At 38.6% G+C, this 26,077-nt stretch overlaps 2 protein-coding genes across 2 annotated transcripts in view; both read left to right on the top strand.

Annotated features, from left to right (window-relative positions):
- The first annotated feature begins 727 nt into the window (after positions 1–727).
- Positions 728–16,442, top strand: LOC101991171 (zinc finger protein 678-like). The gene is made up of 4 exons (XM_026778409.1): positions 728–804; positions 6,937–7,028; positions 12,962–13,084; positions 14,914–16,442. Exon 4 carries the CDS (start codon positions 15,123–15,125, stop codon positions 16,338–16,340), a length of 1,218 nt encoding a protein of 405 aa, XP_026634210.1. The 5' UTR covers positions 728–804; positions 6,937–7,028; positions 12,962–13,084; positions 14,914–15,122; the 3' UTR covers positions 16,341–16,442.
- LOC101990605 (zinc finger protein 420-like) overlaps positions 751–26,077 on the top strand; it is an 80,478-nt gene continuing 55,151 nt past the window's right edge. Inside the window, 1 exon segment of the mRNA XM_013355484.2 lies at positions 751–804. Within this exon segment, the coding sequence (XP_013210938.2) occupies positions 771–804 (34 nt within the window). The 5' untranslated portion in view covers positions 751–770.

Below are 26,077 nucleotides of genomic sequence, written 5' to 3'. Positions count from 1 at the left end.
TGGCCAAGAACTCACCTTATAGACCAGGCTGAACTAGAACTAACAGATTCAGAATTCCACCCACCTCTTTCTCCCACTAACAGGATAGTTCAAACTGTTGTTTTGTTTTTGTTTTTTTGTGGTCTGTTGACAGCCGGTGGTGTGACTGTGGACTTCTCCCAGGAGGAGGGTCAATGCCTGGAGCCTGCTCAGAGGGCTTTGTACTGGGATTGGATGTTGCAGAATTGCAGCAGTATGGTTTCTAAGGGTGAGGATTATCTGCTTGCATCTCCCTTGCTCCTTTTCAGGGTGTCTTGACAAACCAGTCCGCAAGTGTGTGACCTGTGTGTGAATGAGTCTCACAGAGTAAAGTGAAATCCTCAGAGGAACAGAGACAAATTTCATGAAGTGTTCTCTCGTCTTGTGAGTCCCTTTGGGAGGTATGAGGCTTCCATCAGTTTTGGTCCATGATTAATTCAGAACCTTATTAGTGTATATATTCACATTCCAGTTGTTTATGCCCATTTCTACCCCTCAGATTTGACTGAGATGTGACTAAAAGTGGAATTCAAGTGACACTAATTGAAGATGCTTTCTAAATATTCTCAGTATTCTGACACTGCAGGACAATTCGGGAATCACTTGCATAATCATGTTTCATTTTCTCTTTATCTACTGTGTACAGTACTGTGTTAGACATCTACGTGCAGCCTGAGCAATCTCTTTGTCACTCGCAGGGCTCACTGATCACCCAGACCTGCTCACCTGTGGAGAACACAGAACCCTGGAAGATGGAGCAGGAAGAAGCAGTAGTTAAGGATCCAGGTATGGTGGAGGGATTGGTGAAGGGATGGCAGGGTATTCAAGTGAATGTGGAAGTGGGACATGAAATCAATTTTGTCACATTTTCTTTCACTAGAAATAATTCTGGAGGTTTCCACTGAGAAAAATCTCCTTAGGATTATCCTGTTGTAGGTGTAGGAAGAGGCTCTGAGGAAGAATTGACACGGAGGCAAATAATGTTGTATTTGACGATATTGAGTAATGCTGTCCTTACTTCATTCACATTACTGATCATGTCATCATACCAATATTAATTGGTTTTCATGTCTGTGATTGTAATGTATTACAAAATGATCAAAATTATGACTTCTAGATTTATTCCCTTTTTTCAGAATCTTGAAACTTTTGGTATTCTATCACATTCTTTACCTTTTGGTGTTAATTTCTCTGTTCCTGAAAATGATGCCAACAGAGTTTTGGTAAGAATCAGGAAGTATATTTACAGACTGTTGAACTCCATTTGTGCTCTTCCCATGGATATCTGCCACTGTCTGTTGTCATGACAATTCCAAGTGGTTTCCATTGCTGTAAATGAAATAGACTGTGAGATCACCTCTAAGTTTGATCTTTTAGGTATTTTTACAGCTTTTCTCTTCCTTGGCACTTTCAGGATTACTTTCTGTAAAATATGCAATAGGATTGTTAGAGGAATTGCTTGGAGACTGAGAGAAGGCAGACTTCCTTGTCTTTTTGTGTTGGAAAAGAACGTGAGGCGATGTGCCAGTTTTCACCTGTTTATGTATTCTCCTGTTTTTTGTCTGCTGTGGATGTCTGCACTCTGGGTTTTGTGACGTGCACCCATGTTGATCAAAGAACTTTCTATCTAATGCTTCATTTTAACGCCATTTTGAGTTGTTTTAAACAGACATAATTCACTTTATTTTTCTTGTATTGAAAACTTTACGTGGTGGACCTGGTTTCTCTGAATCTCTGAGACTGTGGTGTGGATTTTCACATGTTGGTCAGTGAATTTCTAATAAGGAGACTTGGGGAACACAGTCTTTTTCCAGAGGTCGGGGGTCAGGTAGATGCAGGTCTTAGAGATGGGATCAAAGATGGAGTTGGCAAAGTTGTTCGGGATGGCAGTGTAACTCCTGGCCAGTGTATAGCAGTCATCAGTACCAGCCATCATCAGTAGCTTCTTGGGCCTAAGAGCAGAGATTTCCAGTGCCTCTGGGGGCAGTGATGAGAGGCACCATCACAGAGCCACAGAGCCCTGTCACTTTTTTACAGAATGGTGTGGGACTTGGGAGTCTTGTTCCCCTAGTACCTCTCCATACAGGGGCAATGGAAAGCTTGGCCAAGATGACGACCCCTGGAATGCCAGTGACTGTCTTTATGGCGTACTTAATACCTGGACCAGCATGACTATTATAGTCCCCAATAGTGACAAAAACTTTGAACCTGTTCCACTAGCCAGCCCATCTGCTTCTGCACTGACATGATTTTTTGAACCTCATCCTTTATTGATGTGCCCAGGATAAAGTCAGTAATCTCAGATTCCTTAATGGGCAAGGAGAACAGGTAGATCTCTTCATGGACTTGATCTTTGTGTCCTTAACCAGGCAGCCTGGATTGGTGACTGGTATCCACTCCTTGTCTTCAGCTTTTGTCTTGATTTTTCTGTTACTATTTTACTTATGATCATCAGTCTTCCTTACTGCTGCCCTTATTTATGACATTAAAAAAATTCCTTTTTCCTCTGTATCTTAGTTCTTTAGATATGAAATAAATCTTTGGTTAGACATGTAATAAATCTTTGGTGGAAAGTATGTTTTAATTTCAGCTGTCATATCTCTCTTTTGAATGCTACAGTCTTTTTACATCATTTGTTTGAATAGTATACGTTTACATTTCAAGAAATTAGTGAAAGAAATACATTATAGTTTAGGAACTCGAGAATATGGACACTAAATAGAGAATTAGAACTTCTTCATATTTAATTTACATTATTTATGACCTACAATATAGAACTTTTTAATATGTACTTTAAGTAAATTGGCCATTTCAACTGCTGTTGAGCATGGTGTGTTCAGTCCATTTGTTTATTTACCAGTCAGTCATATATTATCATTTGCTTTCTTTGTAATTTTTTTGATTCTGTGTTTCTATCCATTGTAGTATAAATAGGTAGCTAATAAACATATCTGCTGTATAGGCTGTCTCTTCAAACTTTAGTTATTATAATGTCCCTGGATGTTTTTAATTTTACATAATACTATTTGTCAGTTCCTGCTCCTGTTTAAAGTTTGCCCCTTTGTGTTGCTCTGCAGAATTCACTGTTTCAAATCATACATGAAGGCTCTGATTTCTTGAATGGTAGGAGAGATTTGAACTCAGGTCCTTGTTTCTATATGCAGATAGATAACTTTTCCCAATAACTCTGTTTAAAGAGGCCATCCAGTCTGCTACATGTGTTTGTGGTACTTTGGTGACATTGACAGGATCATTGGTTTTGGCCATTTTCTGGAACTACTGCTCTAATATATTGAAATGTGTGTCTTCTCCACTCCCATAATACTGTTGGTTATGTGGCTCTCTGTAATGTCATCTGGAATCACAGGTGGCTAGCTCCAGCATTGTAAAATTATCTTGGGGCTGCTCTGTACCCGGGGAATTTGTGCATCAATATGAATTTTAGGTTTCTCTTACTATTTCTGTGTTTGACTAGGGTTGAGAACATTTAGATGTCCTGAAGTTTGAGGTGATCATATAAACCACTTCCAGAAATACTGAGAATTTCACTATTATGTCTAGTTAGCATCTTTAGTTTTTTCAGCAAAGTTTTCAAATTGGGACCTTTCATCTGTTTTGTAAGTTAATTCTAGGAGTTCTCTCTCTCTCACTAATTATTTAGTACTCATTTTTATTTCGGTTCATATGTTTTATGTATACAAGTGTTTGCTTGCATGTGTGACTTATCATGTGCATCCTAGAATTGTAGTTATAGAGAGATGGGAGCTATTATGTGGGGTCTGGGATTTGAACCTGGTTCTCTGCAAAATCAACAGGCGCTTGTAACCATTGAGCCTTCTTTCTAGCCCTCTGTTAAGTCTGATTATGTGAGTAGTGATAATAGAGAATGTTTTAATCTAAATGATACAAAATCTTCCCTTTATTGTTGTTTTTTAAATTTTTAAAAAAACCAATCATTTTATTTTACATACCAATTCCAGTTCCCTCTCCCTCTCCTTCTCCTGCTCCTCCCACTTTCCTCCCATCCCACGCCCATCTACTCCTCAGAGAGTTTGAGGCCTCCCATGCTGAGTCAACAAAGTCTGTCACATCTTTTGAGGCAGGACCAAGACCCTTCCCCCTGTATCTAGGTTGAGCCAGGTATCCCTCCATAGGGAATGGGCTCCAAAAAACTAGGTCATACACTAGGGATGAATCCTGGTTCCACTGCCAGTAGCCCCGTAAACTACCCAAGCCTGTCACCCACATTTATAGGGCCGAGTTCAATCCTGTGCAGGTTCCCCAGCTGTCACTCTGGAGTCAGTAAACTCCCATTAGCTTGGGTCAGCTGTTTCTGTGGGTTTCTCCTTCATGGTCTTGACCCCTTTGCTCATATTATCACTCTTCCCTCTCTACGACTGGACTCCAGGAGCTTGGCTCATTGCTTAGCTGTGGGTCTATGCATCTGCTTCCTTCAGTTACTGGATGAAGATTCGGTGATACACAGGCATTTATTATTCATTAGTAACTTTTCCTTTCATTGTTGCTGTATGTTTGTGTGTATTCCTAAACATAAAAATAGAACCTACTCAGTCTGTGTTTTCAGGGATGAAGATTTGGTATTGGATAACCATATGGTGCACTCTTCTCTGGGGGAGACTATTTCTCCAGCTCTCAGAATTCCTTCGTGTTTGACTAGGGTTGAGGCCTGGTGAGCTTTCTCTTTCCATGTTAGCATGTCTCTTGGTGTTGACCTTGTTCTGTTCATGTTTAGGCAGCCATGTTTGTACAAGTTCATGCATGTACCTTCTCTGACTTTTCTAAGAGACACAATCTCACAGCAAACATCCTTTTCGTCTGGCTCTTAAAACATTCCCACCCCACTTTCTCAGTGATCCCTGAGCCTGAGGTGCAGGAATTGTGTTGTTTACGTGTCAGTGGGGAGTGAGCAGCACAAGTCTACATTTTGCCTGACTGTTTGTCCTTGTGTTGCATAACAAACTTTCACTGATGAAGAGTGAGGACTACATTTATCTGTGGGAGTAAGGATAACCCGGCAGAGGTGGCGCACACCTTTAATCCCAGCAAGGGCAGAGGCAGGTGGATCCTGAGTTCAAGGCCAGCCTGGTCTACAGAATGAGTTCCAGGACTAACTCCATAGCTACTGAGAAACCCTGTCAATAATAATAATAATAATAATAATAATAATAATAATAATAATAATAATAAAGATAAATATTTAGAAAGAAATTAGTGGTTATGCTGATTTGGTAAAATTGTGGTTGTAGTTTTCCTCCAAGATCCTTGGCTGCCCTGGCACTAGTGAAACTAGCTAGGTTTCCAGCAGGCATGATTTCTCCTTTGTTGAGAGGGTCTTAAGTGTAATTAGAAGCTGTTGTTTACCACCAAGGTATGTGTATTACTTGTGCATCCTTGGGGTTATCGTGCAGTGTGGTTCATAGGTGTCACAGCTGAGGACTGTTGGTTGGCTCTCTACTTTGAAAGCTTGCATGTTGCCATCTGATACCATGAAAGCTGATCCCCAGGAAGGAGGTTTTAAGGTGAGTTCCATCTCACATCCTTTGGGTTCTATGTCGGAAGTGCCTGACTTCTTCAGTAATAAGGGAATCTTACCTTCTACCTCAGGGAGGTAACCATGGTAACAGCAAGAGCTGTGAAAAAAAATTTCAAAACAGGCTTCTCGTGCCTTCTGGGGGTGGTTTTGTTAGAAAATATCTTAGGGGAGCATTATCAGCCTAGATGGGAAATTTTTGTTTACACCATGAATGAACAGACATATTTATTATAGTCATTTTTGGTAGATGGACGATACTGTTATGCCTTATGACTTTTTTCAAAATCTTACTGTTATTTTATCCTCCTTCTTCTTTGTTAATATCTGTCCCTTCACCATAATTAAATCCGTTTTTCCATTTCCCTCTTTAGATCACTTGTTTCCTACTCTCCCAACCCCCACAGTGTTGTTGGTTTTGTTTTTGTTTTCTTACTGTATTCTACAGGTTATACTCACATCTGAAGATGTGGACTTAGGAACTGCCTATGGGAAAGATCATGCAATTTCTGCCTTTTTTTTATCTGGGTTACTCCATTCAGTCTGATCTTATCTAGGCTCATCCATTTACCTGCAAAGCTCATGCTTTCAATTTTCTTTATCCCTGAACAATATTCCAAAGGTTATGTGTATCACGTTTCCATTATTCATTTAGGTTGTCTTTCTTTTGTAGCTACTGTGAATAGAGCAGCAATGAAAATGGGTGAGCAAATATCTGTGGAGTAGCATGTCAAGTCCTTTGAGCATATGCCAAGGAGTGGTACAGCCGGGTCATGTGCTAGATTTCTTTAACTTTTTCAGGATTCTCCTTATTGATTTTCAGAGTGGCTAGGTTTTTTTGTTTGTTTTTAGGGTTCTTCTTCCCTATTGTTTTGTTTTTTATGTTGTTGCTGATTGGATTATATTGGGAATGGTTTTCTTTCTATTTTATGAGAATTAGTGATTTGCTATCTTACCCATGGATGATTACTTTCCAGTTCTCCTGTATTTATTTATTCTTCACATGAAAGTTATTTCCCATGTTCTCATGGATAATTCATCTGACTCTACTGTATATGTTTTGCCTCTAATTTATTATCTACAGTGTTGCTTTGGTAAAATGAGCCGTGTTAATTCATGACTGTCTTAACATGCACTCATGTCTCCATCAATTTTGAGGTAGAATTTTTCTTTGTGCAGCAGTCTTGTTGATGGTGATCTTCTGTTCAAGCTGCAAATGTTATTCCATGTTTTTCTGGCTTTGGGATTTTTGACTAGACACCTGGTAGAATTCTGTTGCTTGGGTCTTTTCATGTGGTTTGACATTCTTCTCTTACAGCTTTTATTACTAATTTTTGCTTTTTCTTTTTGATCCCTTAATATGAAAGGTCAGCAAGCCATCTATTCATTGTTCCTGAAAGAGAAACTCACAGAAGATAAACTGAAAGAAATGGCTGATTCTCCAGTTAATCTGTTCCAGGTCAGTGGTCATGTCCCCTGTTCTTGGCAGAAATGTTATAGCATGGGACATTGAAAGCTTTTAATTTTCTGCTGCTGATTTTTTTTAACTTTATTATGAAAAACATTGTGAACAAACAAAATTACATGCTGAAATTTACCAGGCTCAAAGACTTTACACCTTAATGTATTTTTATACAGTTAGAGTAATTATCAGGAACAGAAGCTCTGGAGCCTCACATGGGATTTCATAGTTTCAATATTCAGTATATTTTGATCTATTTATCTACCATCAAAACCAAAAAAAAAACAAAAAAAAAAAAACTTGTGACATTAGAGCTAGAAAAACACTTAGCTTTATATCTTGTTTCCTAACTGATTTTGATTATCTGCTTTCAGTCTTAGATCAACACTGGTATTTAACCTTTATTGTTCTCTTTTCTCCATATTCTACTCTGCCCACGTGCATGTTGTTTCCCAAATACACATATTAATGGCTAGATTCTACATATGAAGGAAAACATGGTTTCTATTTTTTAATACAATATGATGTCACTCTAAACATTATGAATCCATGTTTTCCTGCAAGTTTTTATTATACATTTCAGCTGACTAGTATTACCATTTTCACCATCCATTCATCTGTGGATAAATAATTAGGTTGATTACAATTCTTTGGTATTGTGCATACAGCATTGACCATGGGGTGTGAATATCTCTATAGTGGAATGTGAAGCTGGGACTTAAGTTAGTTCTATCTTTAATTTGTTAATAGCCTTCAAGCTGATTTTATTTGAGTGTGCTAATTTTCACTACCCTCCCACCCACACCCACAATGAATAAAACTTCCTATTGATGTGAACTAGGAGAAAAGTGTCTTCTCTAAAAGAAAGGAAATCAACCCAAGGTTGAATTGTTCTTTACCTAGGTTCAGTGTGTTGTAAAGAAGGTGCTAGCATCCAAAGTCCTTCAAACTGGCTCACAGAGGAAAGGGATTACATATGAAATTGCTCAATCTGTGTCACAGCTGGAGTCATGTCTGTTATTTTAAATTTTTAAAGAGTTTTGTGATGCAGCTCAAGCTAACTCCTTTTCCTCTGCCTCATTGCTCTTGCTTGCCCAGAAACAAAGTTTACAGAAAGACAGATGTTCTCTGCAGATGGAGTGCATCTCTCAGTACCAGAGTCCATCAGATAATAAAGTCTACAGAAAAGACAGATGTTCTCTGCAGATGGATGTGCGTCTCTCTCCAGAGTCCATCAGATAATAAACAAAGTTTACAGAAAGACAGATGTTCTCTGCAGATAGAGTGCATGTCTCCAGAGTCCATCACATAATAAACAAAGTCTACAGAAAAGACAGATGTTCTCTGCAGATGGATGTGCGTCTCTCTCCAGAGTCCATCAGATAATAAACAAAGTTTACAGAAAAGACAGATGTTCTCTGCAGATGGAGTGCGTCTCTTGCCAGAGTCCATCACATAATAAATTCTTGAGGTCGCACCATCTGCTGGTCATTCTCTCATTGTGTTTGGGCTTGGTACTCAGTTAATTACACTCTGCTCATCCTCTCTAACATTTGTTGTGAGATTAGTTGATGACAGCCATTCTGCCTGGAGTGAAGCAGTATTTCAAAGTAGTTTTTGTTTTCTTTTCTCTGGTGGCAGTTTAGCGACCCTAGGATCATTTGTGTTTCTGTCTTTGAAAAATGTCTATTCAATTTGTTTCCCCATTTGGTGACTGGAAGTTTTATGTCTGTGGTATTCAATTTTTGTAATTCTTGGTAAATCTGTATAGGCGCCCCTATTCAAAGTGTTGCTAGTATAGATTCTCTCCCATTCTGTGGGGTGTCTTTTGTGCTCTGCTGATTATTTTCATTGATAAACAGCAACTATTTTCATGTAGTTCCAGCTGTTGATACTTGGCTTAGTTCCTGTACTCTTGGTGTTCTTACCAATTTATAAGTCCTTGTCCATCTGAATATCCTGATTTGTATTCCCTGTTTCCTAGGATTCTTTGTGTCTGGTTTTAAATTAGGTTTTTGGTCTATTTTGAATTAATTTTTGTACAGTGTGAAAGACTGAGAATCTAATTATACTCTCCTGCTGGTTCTAGTTTTGCAAGCATCATTTGTTGGAAAGACCATATTTTTCTAATGTATCTTTTCCTTCTTTGCCAAATATTAAATGGGCATGGATTAATGGTTTTCTGGATTCTCGATCCCATTCTGTTACCCTCCTGTCTATGATGTTTATTCCCATACCAGACTCTCTTTATGACTATAACTATAAAATATAATTCTATACTTCCACATCTCCTGTAGCACTTACCTCTATTCTGCTCTCTCCAGATTGGGGGAGGGGAGTGATGGTAAATATCCCACATACACTTATGACATGTAATTTTGAAGACATTTCCATGTACACATGACCAAAAATAATATTGATGCCCAACTGCTATAGAGGATAGGCTGTATTCTTATAGATTGCTGATTCAGGGTTTATGTGTCATATAGGCTCTATTTCTGAGATCCATCTGATTTCCTTGAATCATGGTTATAAAAATGCATATCGAAACACATGGACAAGTTGGAACAACATTTTAGAAATATGCGGAATTAAGAGACTTATATCTTATATCTTAATACTAAGTAATACTTAATTCCTAATACTAAACATTTAAACACACTATAGGGTGCTGAACATGACAGGTGTATGTATGAAATTGTTGTTCTTGTGTGTATATTCAGATGCTAGTCTACTTGTATGTCTCTTTGGTGTTTAAAATCACAACAGTGATGATGAGTACTAGCATAGTGGGGTATTGCTGTGACAGACCCTGTTTTGGGAGGGATTGTAGAACTTTGGAACTGCAGACTAGAAGAACCATTGAGTGTTAGGAGCTCTATGGGATATTCTTTAGGAGCTTAGATGTTAAGAATGTTAAGAGCCAGTACAAGCGGTAGGGATAAATCCTGGTCTCACTGCCATTGGCCCCACAGTCTTCCCTAGCCACATGACTGTCATCTGCATTCAGAGGGCCAAGTTTGGTCCTATGCTGGTTCCCTTGCTGTCAGTCTGGAGTTGGTAGACTCCCAGTAGCGCAGGTAAGCTATTTCAGTGAGCCATCATGGTCTTGACTTCTTTGCTCTTGACCAAGATTTATCCCTACTGCTTGTACTTACTTTTTGGAACCCATTCTCTTTGGAGGGACACCTTGCTTAGCCTAGATATAGTGGGGAGTGCCTCAAAGCAATGTGCTAGACTTTGTGACTTTCCATGGGAACCCTTTACCCTCTCTGAGGCTTGGATGTGGGGTGGGGAGGGAGTGGCAACTGGAATTGGTATGTAAAATGAGAAAAGGGTTTTTTTTTAAAAAAAGTAATTAATTAAAAAAAGAATGTTAAGAGCAGTACAGAAGATGGAGGCCAAGCTTCTGAAATTTCAAAGGGAAGTTTAAAAGCTCTATCAGGGTCTTGTTATTTTGAATTAAGATCCTGTGGTTCTGGTTAGCAGGGACTGGGAAATCAACTGTGATTAACAAAATAACAGAAATACTAAAGCAAAATTTTGCTTTGCTGGGATACTTGGTGCTGGTCAGTTGGAGCTGAGAAATTACTAGTGGTTAAGAAAAGACCAGGATCACTGAGGGAAAATCTTCTAGGAAGTGTTTCCTGGGAGTACAGAGAAACTGTTCCAGACGCAGCCATGGTTGTACCTCCTTCTGGCAGCAAGACTTAGTAATGTCTAAGCATCACCCAGGGGGTGTTGAAGGCCTGAAGGGGTCATGGAGAGCAGCTGAGGCTTGGCACTATGAGAGGCCAGGAAAGGCCATTGGTGAAGATAAACTGTGTGTGCTTCAGAGGTTAGAGTCAGAGAAGTGTACAATTCTTTTGGAGGACTCCAGAAGATCATGACTGGATCCCAGATATTAGACAGTTGAAAGTTTGTTTTGCTTTGATTGTGGCTGTGCCCTTATTTTTCCCTCTTGAAATAAGAAGGAAAACAGTATTACCTGAGTAAGCAGAAAGTGCAAACAAGCAAATTCCAAAAATTGTGAGAAATGACAGAAATAACTAGCTGCCTGGATAGTTGCCAAAGGTTTTTCTGTAACATTGGGGCATCTAACTTTGGCTTATAGACCTACAATATATGACACCATTTTCAGAAGCAGGAAAATTTGAAGGGCTGTCCTACCCTGACTTGACAAAGTTTCGTAGTCACTTGTCCTTGTGTCCTGCTTATCTGGATTGGGCAATATACTTAATGTCAGCAGTCAAGGCAAGGACAGCGTTTTTTTGCCCAATAGACCAGATTTGCCAAGAAGAACAAACTTCATATGGAGTATCTTCTCTGCCTATCATCCTCACAGAAGTAGGTCAGTGCTTCCAGGAGTAGTCTTGTCTCATGTCAAAAGAATTCTAAGTTATTAAAACATTAAATGCCATATTCTGTAGGTCTTTGAAGTGTTTGAAGATTACCTATTTGGATACTATATCTATTTGGAATGTATCTCTGCACCTAGAAGACCTACCTAAGGTGACTATAAATTTGAAAAACATGGGTGACTATTAACCTGTAATTCTTTTTAACCTATTTATAATCTAAGGACTGGAGCTTCATAATACAAAAATAAACAAGCTGTAGAAGTAATACCTCATCAAAAATAGAAACATATGTACAATGTAAGGACAATAATCTTAAAATTGTGACAATATAAAAAAAGTCTTAACCAGAGTAGAAATGTAATGCAGTATGACAGAAATAACCTTAAATTGCAATAATATGTAAAAAATCCTAAACAGAAGCAGAAACATATATACAGTATAATAAAAGTAGTCTTACATTTGTATCAATATACAAAGGTATCTTAAACATAAATAGGGACATATATACAATAATAACAAAAGTAATTTTGAATTTGTATCAATATATACAAAATATAAATAGGAATAAAAAATGTACATTTTAACAAAAATAACTTTGAATTTGTATCAGTATATAAGAATCCATACCAATATAAATTATTTAAAACTAATGGTTGCTTTTTTAGTTTAAAGTAGATTTTATAATCTACCTTATTATCCTATCATATTTATCCTTTTTTTATTCCAAATAAAATCACCAAGGTAATCTCTGTTGTTACGCCCCAGCCCTATAGCAACTTATTACCAACCCCCTACAGATGGCAATTATCTGTAACCCAGAGAAAAAACAAAACCACCCACTCCACCTATTGGGAAAAGGGTTCATCATGTCCTTCAAATTACTTCCTGTTGTCTGGGGGAGATGATGGTATCGCGTGGGAACCTATAGTCAGTCTCTGAGTAGTAGGTAAAGCTTATCTGAAGTTGTAGCTTGAGTGGTGTAAGAGGGTGGACACCTTTGAATTGTCCTGAGTAGTAGTTAGTAGCGCAGAGTTGATCTCCTAGTGGTGTTTATTGGTTCAATGGCATTTTTGGGATCCTTTTATTAGTATCAAATCCATGTGCAATGATTGCAAGACAGAAGGAGGAGGAATCCAGGTTGCATCACCGGCTGCTCCTCTGATCCAGCTGGGAAAACAGCTCTCTGTTGTTGTGCCATAACCTCGTTATCAAAGGTTAAAGGGGAAGCTCCAAAGTGGAACTTTGCCAGCTCCCACACCATCCAAGAGGGTGTGTGACCCTCAACTTCAGTTCTTATCTTGTCACATATACCCAAACCTCCCCAATACAGTTGGCTGTCGGATTCCCACAATAGTGTCCAGACTTTAATTGTGTTCTATATTGCTTGTGAGACTATTGTGTCATCCTGTTTTCACAATGTTAGAAAACCCATTATAGAATGTGACTATATTAGAAATCATTTTTTAATAATTGTCTTACTCATCTATTTTCCAAATTTCCTTAAGTCTTTTTATGTCCAGGAAAGCACTCTCTGTCCAGCAGAAACACAAACTGTACTTTGTGTTTTAGGGTCTGTTAACACTCTGGGATGTAGCTCTGGACTTCTCCCAGGAGGAGTGGGAATGCCTGGACTCTGCTCAGAGGACTTTGTACATTGATGTGATGTTGGAGAATTACAGCAACCTGGTCTATGTAGGTGAGAACATTTTGCTTATAGAATTCCTAACTCAGACTTTGTATGTACTTACTTTATAGGTTGTGAACTCTCTGTTAGGCTGTCTTGAAAACAACAGGAGACTAGGGAATGCTTGGTAATAGAAAAGATCTTTATCTTGATATTTGTTTTTTTTCTATTTCTTCTCCATTTTATCGGTGTCATACACCCTTCATTTCAGTTTCATGAGACATTCAGAAACTTAGTAGCATATAATATTTCCACTCACATCTTAAAGCTCGATGTCTGCATTACATTTGGCATTGTTTTAGTTGCAAGAAAAATTCAAGATGTACAAACTGAAAATTTTCCCTACATATACTGAAGATTCTGACAGTAAATACCAATTGGGAAATGGTTCCTATATTTTGCTACTGTGTTCTCTTCATGTACTGGCCACAGTACTGTGTTAAACATCTATATTCTTTTTAAAAGTTCTAGCATGTTTCATGGGTTGCTTCACAGAACACGTGGTTTATTGTATGCAAGGTAGGCCTGGTCAGCTTTCTGGAAAAATCAGATTACTCTGACATGTGGAGAGAAGAGAATAGCAGTGACTAGGGTAAAGCTACTGAGTGAGCAGAACAACAGCAATAACTTCAAGTGAAAGAGTAAGAAAGAACTGAGAATGCTTTTGCAATATTCAATTCCACTGAAAAAGTATTCCTCATAATTGAACTTAGTATGTATAGTGTCCTGGATGCATCCTACCTATTGTAATTGTTAGAAGATGTGTCTTATTACACCTGAATTATGGTGACTTAATACGAGTACAAAATACAATTTTATTTGATGATAGTAGATTGGAATAATTTTATAAAATTCTACATCTAATGTGAGTCCATGAATTAGGATTATTCTGTAATTGCCTTCCTTGCATGTATGTCAATCATGGATAGAAATAAGCCCTGGCTTCCCAAGTGATATAGAACAGTGAGTGGTTCTCAACCTTGGTACTGTAACAACCCATTAATAGAGTTCCTTGTGTTTTGTTGACTCTCTACCATAAAATTATTTTTGTTACTAATGCTTGACTGTAACTTTGCTACTAAGCAATGTGTTAGTTTCTAAGACCATCGGAAATAATGTATTTTCAGACAGTCATGACCCACAGGTTGAGCACTGCTGATCTAGAAACTATATTATCTGGCAGAATACTTGCTTTGCATATATTACTTTTGAAGAATCTAATGTGCTTTTTAGGAAAAAAAAAATAAACCCTTTGATGCTTTTCGATAAGCCGTTAAAAGGAATTGGGTATTCTGAACTATAATCTTTAGCTATACTTTGATAGGTAAACACTGTGAATTTAGGATTGGAATAAACTCCACTTTATCAATTTCTGAGAAAAAAAATACTTAAAAATAGAGATATAGGCCGGGCAGTGGTGGCGCATGCCTTTAATCCCAGCACTCGGGAGGCAGAGGCAGGCGGATCTCTGTGAGTTCGAGACCAGCCTGGTCTACAGAGCTAGTTCCAGGACAGGCTCCAAAGCCACAGAGAAACCCTGTCTCGAAAAAACCAAAAAAAAAAAAAAAAATAGAGATATATATTCTAAATATAATCAGTCAGTAAGCTCTAGCCTAAAGCAAATTACTGATTCCTCAATTACCTGTTTCAGCTTCCTTGAAGGCTATCACTCTGTATTTGTGAGAATCCATAAATTACAGTGATGAAGAAAGTTGACTACTAGGAACTCTAAATAGTTGCTGGTTCGCTTATCTTAAGAGAACATAGGAAGACAATCATTTATCAAGTGTTTAATCTTGTAATAAGCCCTATTAATCTGAACTGTACTTACTTTCAGAGAACTATTGCGTATGTGATCCTGGCCATCACCATGTGAAGAATGAAAAGCAGTGTTGTCAGTGTAATAAGCTTGGCAAAGTGCTTCATGACCCCTCCACATGTGCACTTTATAGAACAAATGAAATTACAGAAAACTCCAATAACTACAGATGCAGTAATCATAGGGATGACTCTATTGACTCTTCAAACCCAGATAGACATGACAGCATGCAAACTGAAGAAGAACCTTGCAAATCTAGAGACTGTGAGAGATCTTTATATATGTGTCCCAACATTACTCAAGATCGGAGAGTCCACAATGCAAAGAAAGAGCACAGGCTGGGAAAATATGATGACTCTTTTGCAACTGCATATAGTCTTTTGCAACAACCAATCTGTATTGGAGAAAAACCACACCAATGTGACAAATGTGGGAAATACTTTAGTAGTGCCTCAAGTCTCACTGAACATCAGAGAATTCATACTGGAGAGAAGCCTTACAAATGTCAGGAATGTGACAAATCCTTCACTGTGAAGTCAACTCTTACAAAGCATCAAAGAATTCATACTGGAGAGAAACCCTACAAGTGCAACGTTTGTGAAAAATCCTTTACTCAGTACTCTAGTCTTAAAACTCATCAAAGACTCCATACTGGAGAGAAGCCGTACAGATGCAATGACTGTGACAGATCCTTTACCCACTATTCATCATTTAGAAGACATCAGAAAACTCATTCTCTAGAGGAATTGTACAAATGTAAAGAGTGTGGTAAGTCCTTTCTTGAATCATCACATCTTAAAAGGCATCACCGAATCCATACTGGGGAGAAGCCTTACAAATGTGAGGTCTGTGACAAATCTTTTAATATGTCCACAAATCTTAGAAATCATCAGAAAATTCATACTGGAGAGAAACTTTACAAATGTAGGCAATGTAGCAAATCCTTTAGCCTGGATTCGTATCTTAGAATACATCAGAGAATTCATACTGGAGAGAGACCTTACAGATGCAGAGAATGTGGAAAATCATTTCTTCAGTTGTCCGCACTTAAACGCCATCAGAAAATGCATACTGGAGAGAAACCTTACAAGTGTACAGAATGTGGCAAATCCTTTACCCAGGACTCACATCTTAGAACACATCAGAGAGTCCATACTGAAGAGAGACCTTACAGATGTAAGGAATGTGGCAAATCTTTTACTGAGTGCTCAACTCTTAGGCAACATCAGAAAATTCATACTGGAGAGAAACCTTACAAATGTATAGAATGTGACAAATCTTTTACCCGTAACTCACATCTTAAAAAACATCAGAAACTTCATACTGGAGAAAGGTCATACAAATGCAAAGAATGTGACATGTCCTTTATTCAGATTTTGAATCTTAGAAGACACCAAAAAATTCACTCTGTTGAGAAAAATACCATTGCAAATAATGTGACATAACATTATCTGAAATTCACAACAATAAAAACAAGGATAAGAAACTTGTGAATGCCTTAAGTCTTAACAAATTTCACAGGATTTATATGAAAATAAAATTCTGCAAAGTAACTGGAAAAGGTTTTGTTGTTTTGCTTTGGTTTTTCCCCCCTTTGGGGTGTGTGTGTGTGTGTGTGTGTGTGTGTGTGTGTGTGTGTGTGATTGCATTGTATGTGAATATTTCTGTGCACTACATATACTTGGTGCCTGGAGAGGTCAGAAATAGTCATCAGATTTCCCTAAAGGTGGATTTAAAAAAATAAATGTATGTTTGGAATTGAACAAGGGTCCTCTGGAAGAGTAGCCAGTGTTCTTAATCACTAATCCATATCTCCAGCCCCTTCCAAAAGCTGCACTAAAAACGTGTTCAACATCTAATGATTCATAGTAATGGTGGGTGTGGGGGCACAGACCTTTAATCTCAATCTTCAGGAGGCAAAGCCAGGAGGATCTCCATGAGTTGAGGCTATCCTGGTCTACATAGTGAGTTCACAGACAGCCAGAACTACATAAACACTGAACAACAAAAAATCATGGTGACAAAAATGTTGTAACATAGGTATGTGACAAACACATCACAAAATTTATAGTTCTGGGAAACCATATATAATCCCCATGTGTGGCTGTTCATTGGAAATTCCACCCCTGAAATGCATTCAGTTTGCTAAATTCTTTCCCCAGTGCTGAAATTGCCCACATAAAAGCAAATTCACCATGAAAGAATACAAGAAAATGCTCTCCTAAAGTAAAAAAGAAAAGTTAAGTATTCAGTCTATTGGAAAACAATATAACTGCCTTTAACAGCTACTGGACCTTCATGGAGTGAAAGGAGACTCAGATGAGACCACCCCTCCTGACCACTCAGCCATGATGAAATGATAATAATTGTCCAATCTTACACAGTTAACTGTTCTTGGTACTTTTGAGGCAGTTTAAGTCTGTGCGTTACCCACTACCAACTGCAAAGGAGGCTTTCTGCACCAAGGTTGAAAGTAGTGAAAATTGATAATTATAGACATGAGTATTTAGATGACAGATAACTGCATGATCATTAACAAAACATCAGTTTATTCTCCAAGCCATGTTGTTTGTTTTTACCATGTTTTTATACTACAGCTCATGAATTCCCTTCTATGAAGCAAGCCTCAAATTCAATCAAGGGAGAAGTTGGTTATGTCTGTAGGCAGTGGTGCCAGTATTGCACCAATGTACACACATCCTTGCTTGTAGGTTGATATTATTGGATTCAGAGTCCAGGATAGGTGAGACCATTGATGTGTTTTCTCTGATAGCAGCCATCACAGGACCTTGCAGTGTTACAAAAGCTTGCTAGCAAGGACAGTTCCCTCATAAGTTCAAGAGTGCATTCTCTCTATCTTGGAACCAAAATGTTTAGTGTCTTCAACAACAAAATGGTCAGGCAAGAGCACGAGCAATGATATGCTTTGTTTGGGGTGTCTCTGGGGCCTCCTAGGCAGATAACTATTAACTGGTAAAGAGAATTCCATTTAATAGCCCTGGTATCTGTGAGTAGCATTATTTGTCCATGTAGGATACCTCTGTTCAAAATTGTTTTGCCTTGCATTTCCTATTAACTTGTAAGACAATGAATGGTATTTCATAAGGCTTCTTCATACACTCTTTTGATTGACCCTCCTACTCTTATTTCTTCCTGTCCCATGCCATGTTGAACATTTAGTATGTGATAGCCAATGCTCATTCCTTAATAACACGTGTTCTACAAAGTCACATAATGTTGCTTGAATGAATGTTTTCAAGGCTGACTAATTGATATTGGATAACCAATTAGCATGCTCTTCCCTTGCGACTATTTCTCCTGCTCCCAGTATTCCTCAGTTATCTGTAGTTCTCTGTGCAGGGTTGAGGTTTGTGGGCTTCTCCCTATGCATTTTTGTATGTCCATTGTTTCTGTCTTTGCTCAGCTTCATTTTAGTGGTCATGTAGGTGAGATTTTTATGGAAGTAGCATCTTGCATTATTAGGAGACACAATCTCACATTAAATTTCTGAACCTGTAGTTCTTAAAATCTTTCTACCTCCTATTCAAAATTTTCCTTGAGCCCTTAGGTACAGGAATGTTCTGTAGAAGTATCCACTGCACCTGGCCTCCATAAGTTTGCATTTTCATTCGTTAGGGGTTTTTTGTAGTGGTCTATGTTGCAAAGAAAAGCTTCTTGAATGAGAAGTTGACTGTAGTCTATTGTGAGGTCAGTGCAGGTAAGCACAGTTGCTGTTGGTTACTGATTTCAACTCCTGTATGGAGTCTAGAGAAATGCCTTCCCTTTCCCTTCTCATTTCCTTTCTGCCTCCTCATTTTCAGTGTTCCCAGAACCTTAGATGAGGTGGTGTAACTGACATTGTTAGGCCTGTGACCACAACCTTACTTATTTTCTGCTACTGAACATTGCTTTAAGTGTTTTACCATCATTTGAGTTTCCTCTTTTGAGATTTCTGTTAAGATCTGTACTCCATTTTAAGGGATTTTGCTTTTGTTTGTTTATTTTTACTTTTTTGGTATCTATTTTTTTTAGTTCTTTATATTTTTGAATATTAGCCTTCTATTGGGTGTAGAGTTGTGAAGCACAATTAATAAAAACTCAGGATGGGAAATTGGGGTTCAACCTGAAAATCTGAAAAGCAAAACAGCCAGCCCACTTGCTGTTACTTTGACCTCAGTCCAAAAATGGTGAGCCTGCCTCCAGGAATCTGAGGAGACTGTCCGTGAGAGCTGTCTTCCCCTGTCTTATAATCCTCTCTAGGGCTGGGATTAAAGGCATGCACCTCTGGGATTAAAAGCATGCACCATCTGGTTTCTATGGCAACTAGTGTGGCTACTGGGATTAAAGGTGTGTGTTACCATAATCTGGTCTGTAGGGTTGGCCAGTGGGACTGTTTCACTCTCAGATCTTCAGGCAGTCTTTATTAAAATACAATTTAAATACCACTACAGAGTTGGTGAAAATTGTAGCTTATTTTATAGGCTGTCATTTTGTCAGAATGATGGAGTCCTTTGCTGTGCAAAAGCTTCTCATTTTATGAGGTCACAATTATTGTTGATCTTAGTGCATGTGCTAACAGTGTTCTGTTCAGAACGTTTTCCTGTTCCAGTGAGCTCAAGGTTATGCCCCATATTCTCTTCTATCAGGTTTTATGTTGATCCATTTGGAGTTGACTTTTGTGTAGTATGATAAGTATGGATGTATGTGTATTAGTAATTGACTGACCTTGTTTATTAAAGAACTTGCATAAAGGATTAGGAAAAAGACAACCCAGTAGGAAAATGAGATTTTTTTTTTTTTGATGAAGCTCTTTAGTCAGTAGAATGTTGTACTAGCTAGCCTGTGAAAGAGGGCCTGCTGTTGAATGTCAGTCAGGGAAGGACAGAGCTAAGGGGCTGGACACATATCAAAGTGACATGAAGGAGACCTGTTACTGTTGGGGCAGAGCTTCTGTCATTGTGGGGTCCGTTCCATGACTGAATGTGGGTTGTCACCCTGATGCTGTTTACTTTAGGTCTCCCTATGAAAATTCCCCCTGTATCATTGCTGCCAAGAGATACCTAGTACAGACCCAGATGAAGAGCACTGTGGGAATTTGATGAGCAAATAGGTAGGGAGAGAAAGATGAACAACAGGGTAAAGGTAAAGGAGGGTGGAAGAAAGGATGTGACGAAGGGATCAGTGAGGATGAGGGGAAGAAGGGAGGAGGGGAGATAGATTTATACATAGTGGGAATGTGAATGGGGGAGGAGAATGAAGCCATGAGAAGCAAGCCTGCTGTAGTAGGTGTCAATGGGGCAGCTTGGGATTCCTCAGCTAAGCCATAGTGCCCACCTCTGATGCCCTTTTTGCACAGTGACTCTTACCACCCTCTTCTGACCAGCTGTATCTCCCAAGAACACACATTGTATAATGCCTCATGAGTAAAGATCCAGTGGAGGTAGGGCCTGTGTGTAAGCATTCTTCCGAAAGGGAGAATTTCTACAATAAATTCCATCTTCCGGTAAATGCTGTGTGCATGTTCTCTCAGACTCAGTTTCCACATGGGTGCCTACTTTCTTTGCAGTGAGATAAGCACACTGTTTCCTTTCCTCTTCATGTCCCTCCTGGGTCTCAAACCAAGCAGTCTCCCCAAAAATGCCTGCTCCTTCAATCAACCGTAGTATCAGTACTTATCCACTTGTTGCCATAGACCTCCAGCCTTTTTATTGGTGTGACATGCAAAAATGTTGGTAAGATACTTAGAACCTCAAATTGTGTGTCTCTTTCTTTTCTTTTCCCAAGGGTTAAAGCTGTATCATGTTTTAGTCTTAAACTTCGAGTTTCCTCTTTCTTCTTTCTTTCTTTCTTTCTTTCTTTCTTTCTTTCTTTCTTTCTTTCTTTCTTTCTTTCTTTCTTTTGCAAATGGATCTAATCTTTAGTCACACTTCTGTTGTTTATCATGGTTTTTTTTTCTTCAGGATATGCTATGTATTTAGGAATACACACACACACACACACACACACACACACACACACGTAATAATCATTCATCCATTCATGCAAAAAACTGGCCGTGAATTTAACAGAAACAAAGAATGATTTTGTGGAAAGTCAGGAAAGAGGAAATATGGGAAGAGGGAAATTGTGTTATAATCTGAAAAAATACATAATAATTTTAAAAATTTAAATTATTTATTAAGGACTTAAAGTATAATAGACATTTTGAAATTGTATACTTCTAAAAAAATCTTTTTTATTGGGACTCATGAGACCTCAAAATCAGATTGTTTTGGTATTTTGACCATTTTTATTTAACATAATATCTTTACGGGTTGAGAATTTCACATCATTCCTGAAGGTCACTGTGGTCCTCATGTCTCTGTGTCCTCCAAGCCTAGGGCAACAGATACCTGCCACTAAGCCTAGCTTTTTTAAGGGTGTAGAGATTATCTGAACTCAGGGACTCGAGCTTGTACATCCTGATCATCTCTCTAGACTGCATCTTTTTTTGTGTAGATTCCTCTAGCCTATGGTATGAATTGATTTGTACCACCATGTTGATTGGTATTAACTAGATAGACCATCAGTGGCTCGCCTGGTGGGTCTTTGAGTGATTTCCTAGTTGGGGTGTTATAAGAAGCATTGCTTATCAGAGACTTGAATTTGTTTCTGATGCATCAATGAACACTTTGCTTTTCATGTTCTACTTCATAAAGACTCATGGATACAATAGTCAAGAGACATTCAGTGCATGTGTGTGTGCCTGTGTGTCTTTGATAGTAGAATTAGCAACCATTACACACTGGTTAAGAGATGTGATTCTCACCTGAAATTGACCTAACCCATTTTTTATCCGTTTATTATGTATTGGAATGTTACAATGAAATTGTTATAGGCAATATACAGTAACAAATGTCCTAACATACAAAAATTGAAACTAAATTTTAAAAAGGAATAAACAAGTTTTCAAATAAGAAATTGGGAAATAATGAAGAAATAGATAAGACATTTACAAATAAAACCTAGGTTGTAAACCAGTAATATAAATGTAACTATGAACAGCAAACCTTAACCCATGGAAACAAAACCAACAAACTGGAAACAAACTTACTCTAGGAAGGTACAGCAGGTTGGAGATTCCTAATCTATCCGAGTCAGTCCAGCTGCTGTGTAGGCTACTCCAAGATACAAGAACCCCATTCAGACAGTGCCTAACATGGACTAGTTGCTAGCATTCATCATAATGCCTCCTTTTGATGTCACCACAAACAACCAACCAATCATGGCTTTTCAGAACTTACAGTGTTTTCTATCAGGTTCTGTACCATAACCAGTACCCCAACTGTTTTTCTCATATCTGTTACTAAATCTCAGACCAGAATTAACTGTAAGGAGGAGGGGTTATTTGTGCACAGGCTTTCAAGAGACTCTGAAGCCATGGTGTTGGGAGCATCTTGTTTCCTATAGAGCTGGTAGTTGGGTGGCTGGTGACACTGCATTAGAGGTTCTCTATCCTCTAGTGATACAGTTCCTCTCTAACTCCATGTTCATATGTTCCACAAATTCCCAAATTGGAAAACAAATTCTCAACAATATTTAACAAATATTTGTTAAATATTTAACAAAGCCACTGTGTTACTGTGAATTAAAAATATTTCATACAAATTGGGCATTTGCACACATGGATTTTCAAGGACAGTTGATGTTACATTTTAGGGAACTTGATATGGTAGAGCCTTAGTGGCAGGAGTACATCACTGGAACTGTCCTTGAGATGAACAATCCTAGTCTTCATCTGCTCAGCCCCTCTGTTTCCTGCTTGGGTTTGAGGATGTGACATCCTGAGACTTCTACTTTTGCCTTCAAGAGTTTAGCTAGCTGTCATGCCTCTGCCCCATTACCATGAGCTCTTATCCCTTCTTAAGATTCCATGGTTTTTATTTTTTATCACAACAGAATAATAACCAATACACATAGGTTTAGCAAAGAGGGTACCTACCCATTCCTACCTCACCCATTTAGTCCAGGTATCAAGGCAGATTCTTTGTTGTCACACAATCACACACTGATTGTATCTCTTCCCTTCAAAAAACAAAATCTTTTCAAAAAGTCCTTACTCTAACCAAGTAAAGACACTCTGAAAAATGACAAGTATCTGGCTGTGTCCTTCACTAAGAATATGACAATGCCCTTAAAAAGAGTACTAGATACTTTACTTCATGCCATTCTTCATGATCAAGATGCCTTCTTTAGGAACACAGGAATCAATTCGCATACAAAAATTGATAGAGCATAGCATACACAACATCAAGTGAAAATAGTCACCCATTAAAAGGAATGAAATGCCACTACCAGAGACAAACATAGAACTAGAAAAAGTTTTACTGCAAGCAATCTAATTCTACAAATTAAAATGTATTCATTTTTGTCTACTTCAGGTTATAGTAGGACAAGGGGATGAATTTTTATATAATGGGAGGCATTGGTCACATGACATGGACAGGAAAGTGATACAGAGTTGGTGAATATTATCACAGGAGGACTATGCAATCCTGATCAAATTTCTCATTGTGTACATAAAATAAACCAGAACACAGCTAATAATGACAAAGAAATGAGGTGAAAAAAAGGAAAATCTCAGTCAATGAAGGATTAGAAATATAGTCAAATTTTAAAACATAAATGAATATTTTCAAAATATTAATTAATAAATGCCAAACACCAAAAGCCAAAAAAAGGGGGGGAAACTCACTGTTTCAAGATGGATCTAGTTAGGAAAGTCAAGTCTATGAGAAATGAGTCCAACTGCTCATCCACCAACCAACTCCTTCTCTGTAGTACAAGGACAAAACTCTGCCCCAAGTAGCACCTTATATGGACTGGTATCTAGTGTACCTAACAATGACTCTTTGTGATGTCACATGCAATGGGCCAACCACAGCTCAGCAAACCCCACTATGGGTTTTCCCCACTCTCACTTTCTATCCTGAACAACTATACTAATTCTTCTCATTGCTGTGATCAAATGGCTTTTAATGATTTTCTTCTGAGAGGAAAACTTCTCTAACCTAAGATTTACATAGGGCAACATAATGGGGAAATTCATGGAATGGACATTAGGAATGTAATGCAGTTGGTTACATGGCATTTTCATCCCCTGTTTCTCCAATCACCTAAACTTTTATTCTAGGTCCTATCTATAAGGATTGCACAGTGTCCCCAACAGCACAACCTGATAGGTACCAAGTATACAAACCTATGTAATAGTGATGGCATTCCACATCAAATCCCTTTTATTGATCCTTGCCACTTCAATAATATTAATAAGTGTAACAGGAAAATTTAGGTACAATGATAGACTGGAGACATTTTGAGCTTTATGGGGTAATGGGCACAGATATATTAACTGCTTCTAGCTGAATGGATATCAATTTTTCATGGAATTTCACTTCAGCTTTCAATTTTGGTAGCAGTTTTACCTTTTGCAGACTGAGCTCATCATAACTACTTTCAGGGCCAAGGCTTTTATGTTGATGTTTAGAGTGGTGAGTTTACAGCAGAGCAGAGACAATGGCATTGTGATGCTCTAAATCTCACAACACATCAGCATGTCCCATCTCTGATGGTTATGAGACTTTGGTCATTGCCTGGGAGTTTGTCAGTTCATATGTTTCTGACATTCTCCTGTCTTCTATAAGTAGCATCACTGCAAACTTTAGTATGTTTTTTTTAGTCAGCCAGTCTCCACACAACTTCTGAATGTCCTTTTTCTTAAACAGTCTTATTCTATTTTTCTATTTCTGACTCCCATCCTTTAACTGTAAAAGATGGGGCTGCTTAAGTGACCCTGATCATGTTCCGGAGTATCTATAAGGGGGTTCCTTTTCTTTGTCGTCATTGATTGCAAGAACTTTCCAAAGCATGAACGCAGCACTGTTTATTTGTGGAAAAGGGTGGATAGAGAGCAGACATGGAAGGAATCAGGGTCCAGTTCCTGCTGGGTGTTGAAGAGGATGGCATTCAGACAGGATGGCAGGCAGAGTCGGGGAAGATGGAGGAGGCCTGTTTCAAGGAAAGTTCAAGGACTATCCCAGCACTTGTATGGCTTGTCTATGGCAGATCAGGGCCAGGACAGGGTTACTTTGTTTTCAGATCTTGACACATGGGATATATACTAGGGCAATGAGGACTCACAGGTCTAAGCCCCTGCTTTGTCTTCCACTGTTGTAAGGTCTAAACCCCAATGTCAGGCTCACCACACTGCCTAAAATCTTCTGAGCATTTAAGATCTGGAGAGTGTTGACCCTGGGGTAATGAAGACTGTAGAATATTTTCAAGCTTGTGTTCAGTGAACCCTGACATTCTGCAGTTCAGTCACAATCTCAATTTGAAGGGGAGTGGTTAGATGAAAGTGGGGGCCCAATGGCCTCATGGAGAACTGAAAATGAGTAGTGTTCTCCTTTTGTCTTCCACACAGAGTCATGTGATCCATAGAAGTCATCAATTCAGTTTGAGTCAGAATCCTTAGTTGTGTCTTAAATGTGAATCAGGGTACAGGAAAGGTGTCCAAGGCTGGCTCAGTGATGGCTGCAGGAAGGAAAAGATACCTAAATGTGAAGACAAATTCTCTAGTCCCTCCATTGTGGTTGAGGAACCCTTGCCTTGTATAAAGCATAAACTCCCAAGGTCTGAGCTGATGGACTCCTAACCAGATGAATGGAAAAATCAATATGTCTTCTGTTGGCCATATTTCATGACCTGTTAGAAATTGAGAGCAACAGCCCACAGGTCACACAGCATCACAGCAGCCTTCACTGATTATCTCAGGACCACTGGAGCAAGATGAATGAACAAAGCTCCTCAGATCCTTGACCTTGAGCAACTTATAGAGGTGTTCCATGAGACTTCTAGATCTTTCCTGTTGCAACTAAGTCAAAGGTGTGTTAGTGCAGCAAATGAAGTCACAAGGCCTCTCAGCCACCTATACTTTGGTATAAGTTACTGTGAAAACATTTTACCTTTCTTCAATCTCCATGCTCTGCTTATCTTTCACACCCATAGAGCCCTCATGTGTGGATTCCATCTGTTTCTGGTGGAGTAGGTTTAGTAGATCCCATAGTCATTTGTGCCATGCCACTTGTCCTTTGGTCATGGAATGAGTGTGTGTGTGTGTGTGTGTGTGTGTGTGTGTGTGTGTGTG

The sequence above is a fragment of the Microtus ochrogaster genome, unplaced genomic scaffold, assembly GCF_000317375.1.
Source record: "Microtus ochrogaster isolate Prairie Vole_2 unplaced genomic scaffold, MicOch1.0 UNK138, whole genome shotgun sequence".
Classification (NCBI taxonomy): domain Eukaryota; kingdom Metazoa; phylum Chordata; class Mammalia; order Rodentia; family Cricetidae; genus Microtus; species Microtus ochrogaster.
Note: the sequence above shows the minus strand (reverse complement) of the source record. Positions and strands in the feature narration are given on the sequence as shown.

Excerpts from the sequence above, each read along its gene's own strand:
- LOC101991171 (XM_026778409.1), top strand. The coding sequence starts at position 15,123 with ATGCAAACTGAAGAAGAACCTTGCAAATCTAGAGACTGTGAGAGATCT.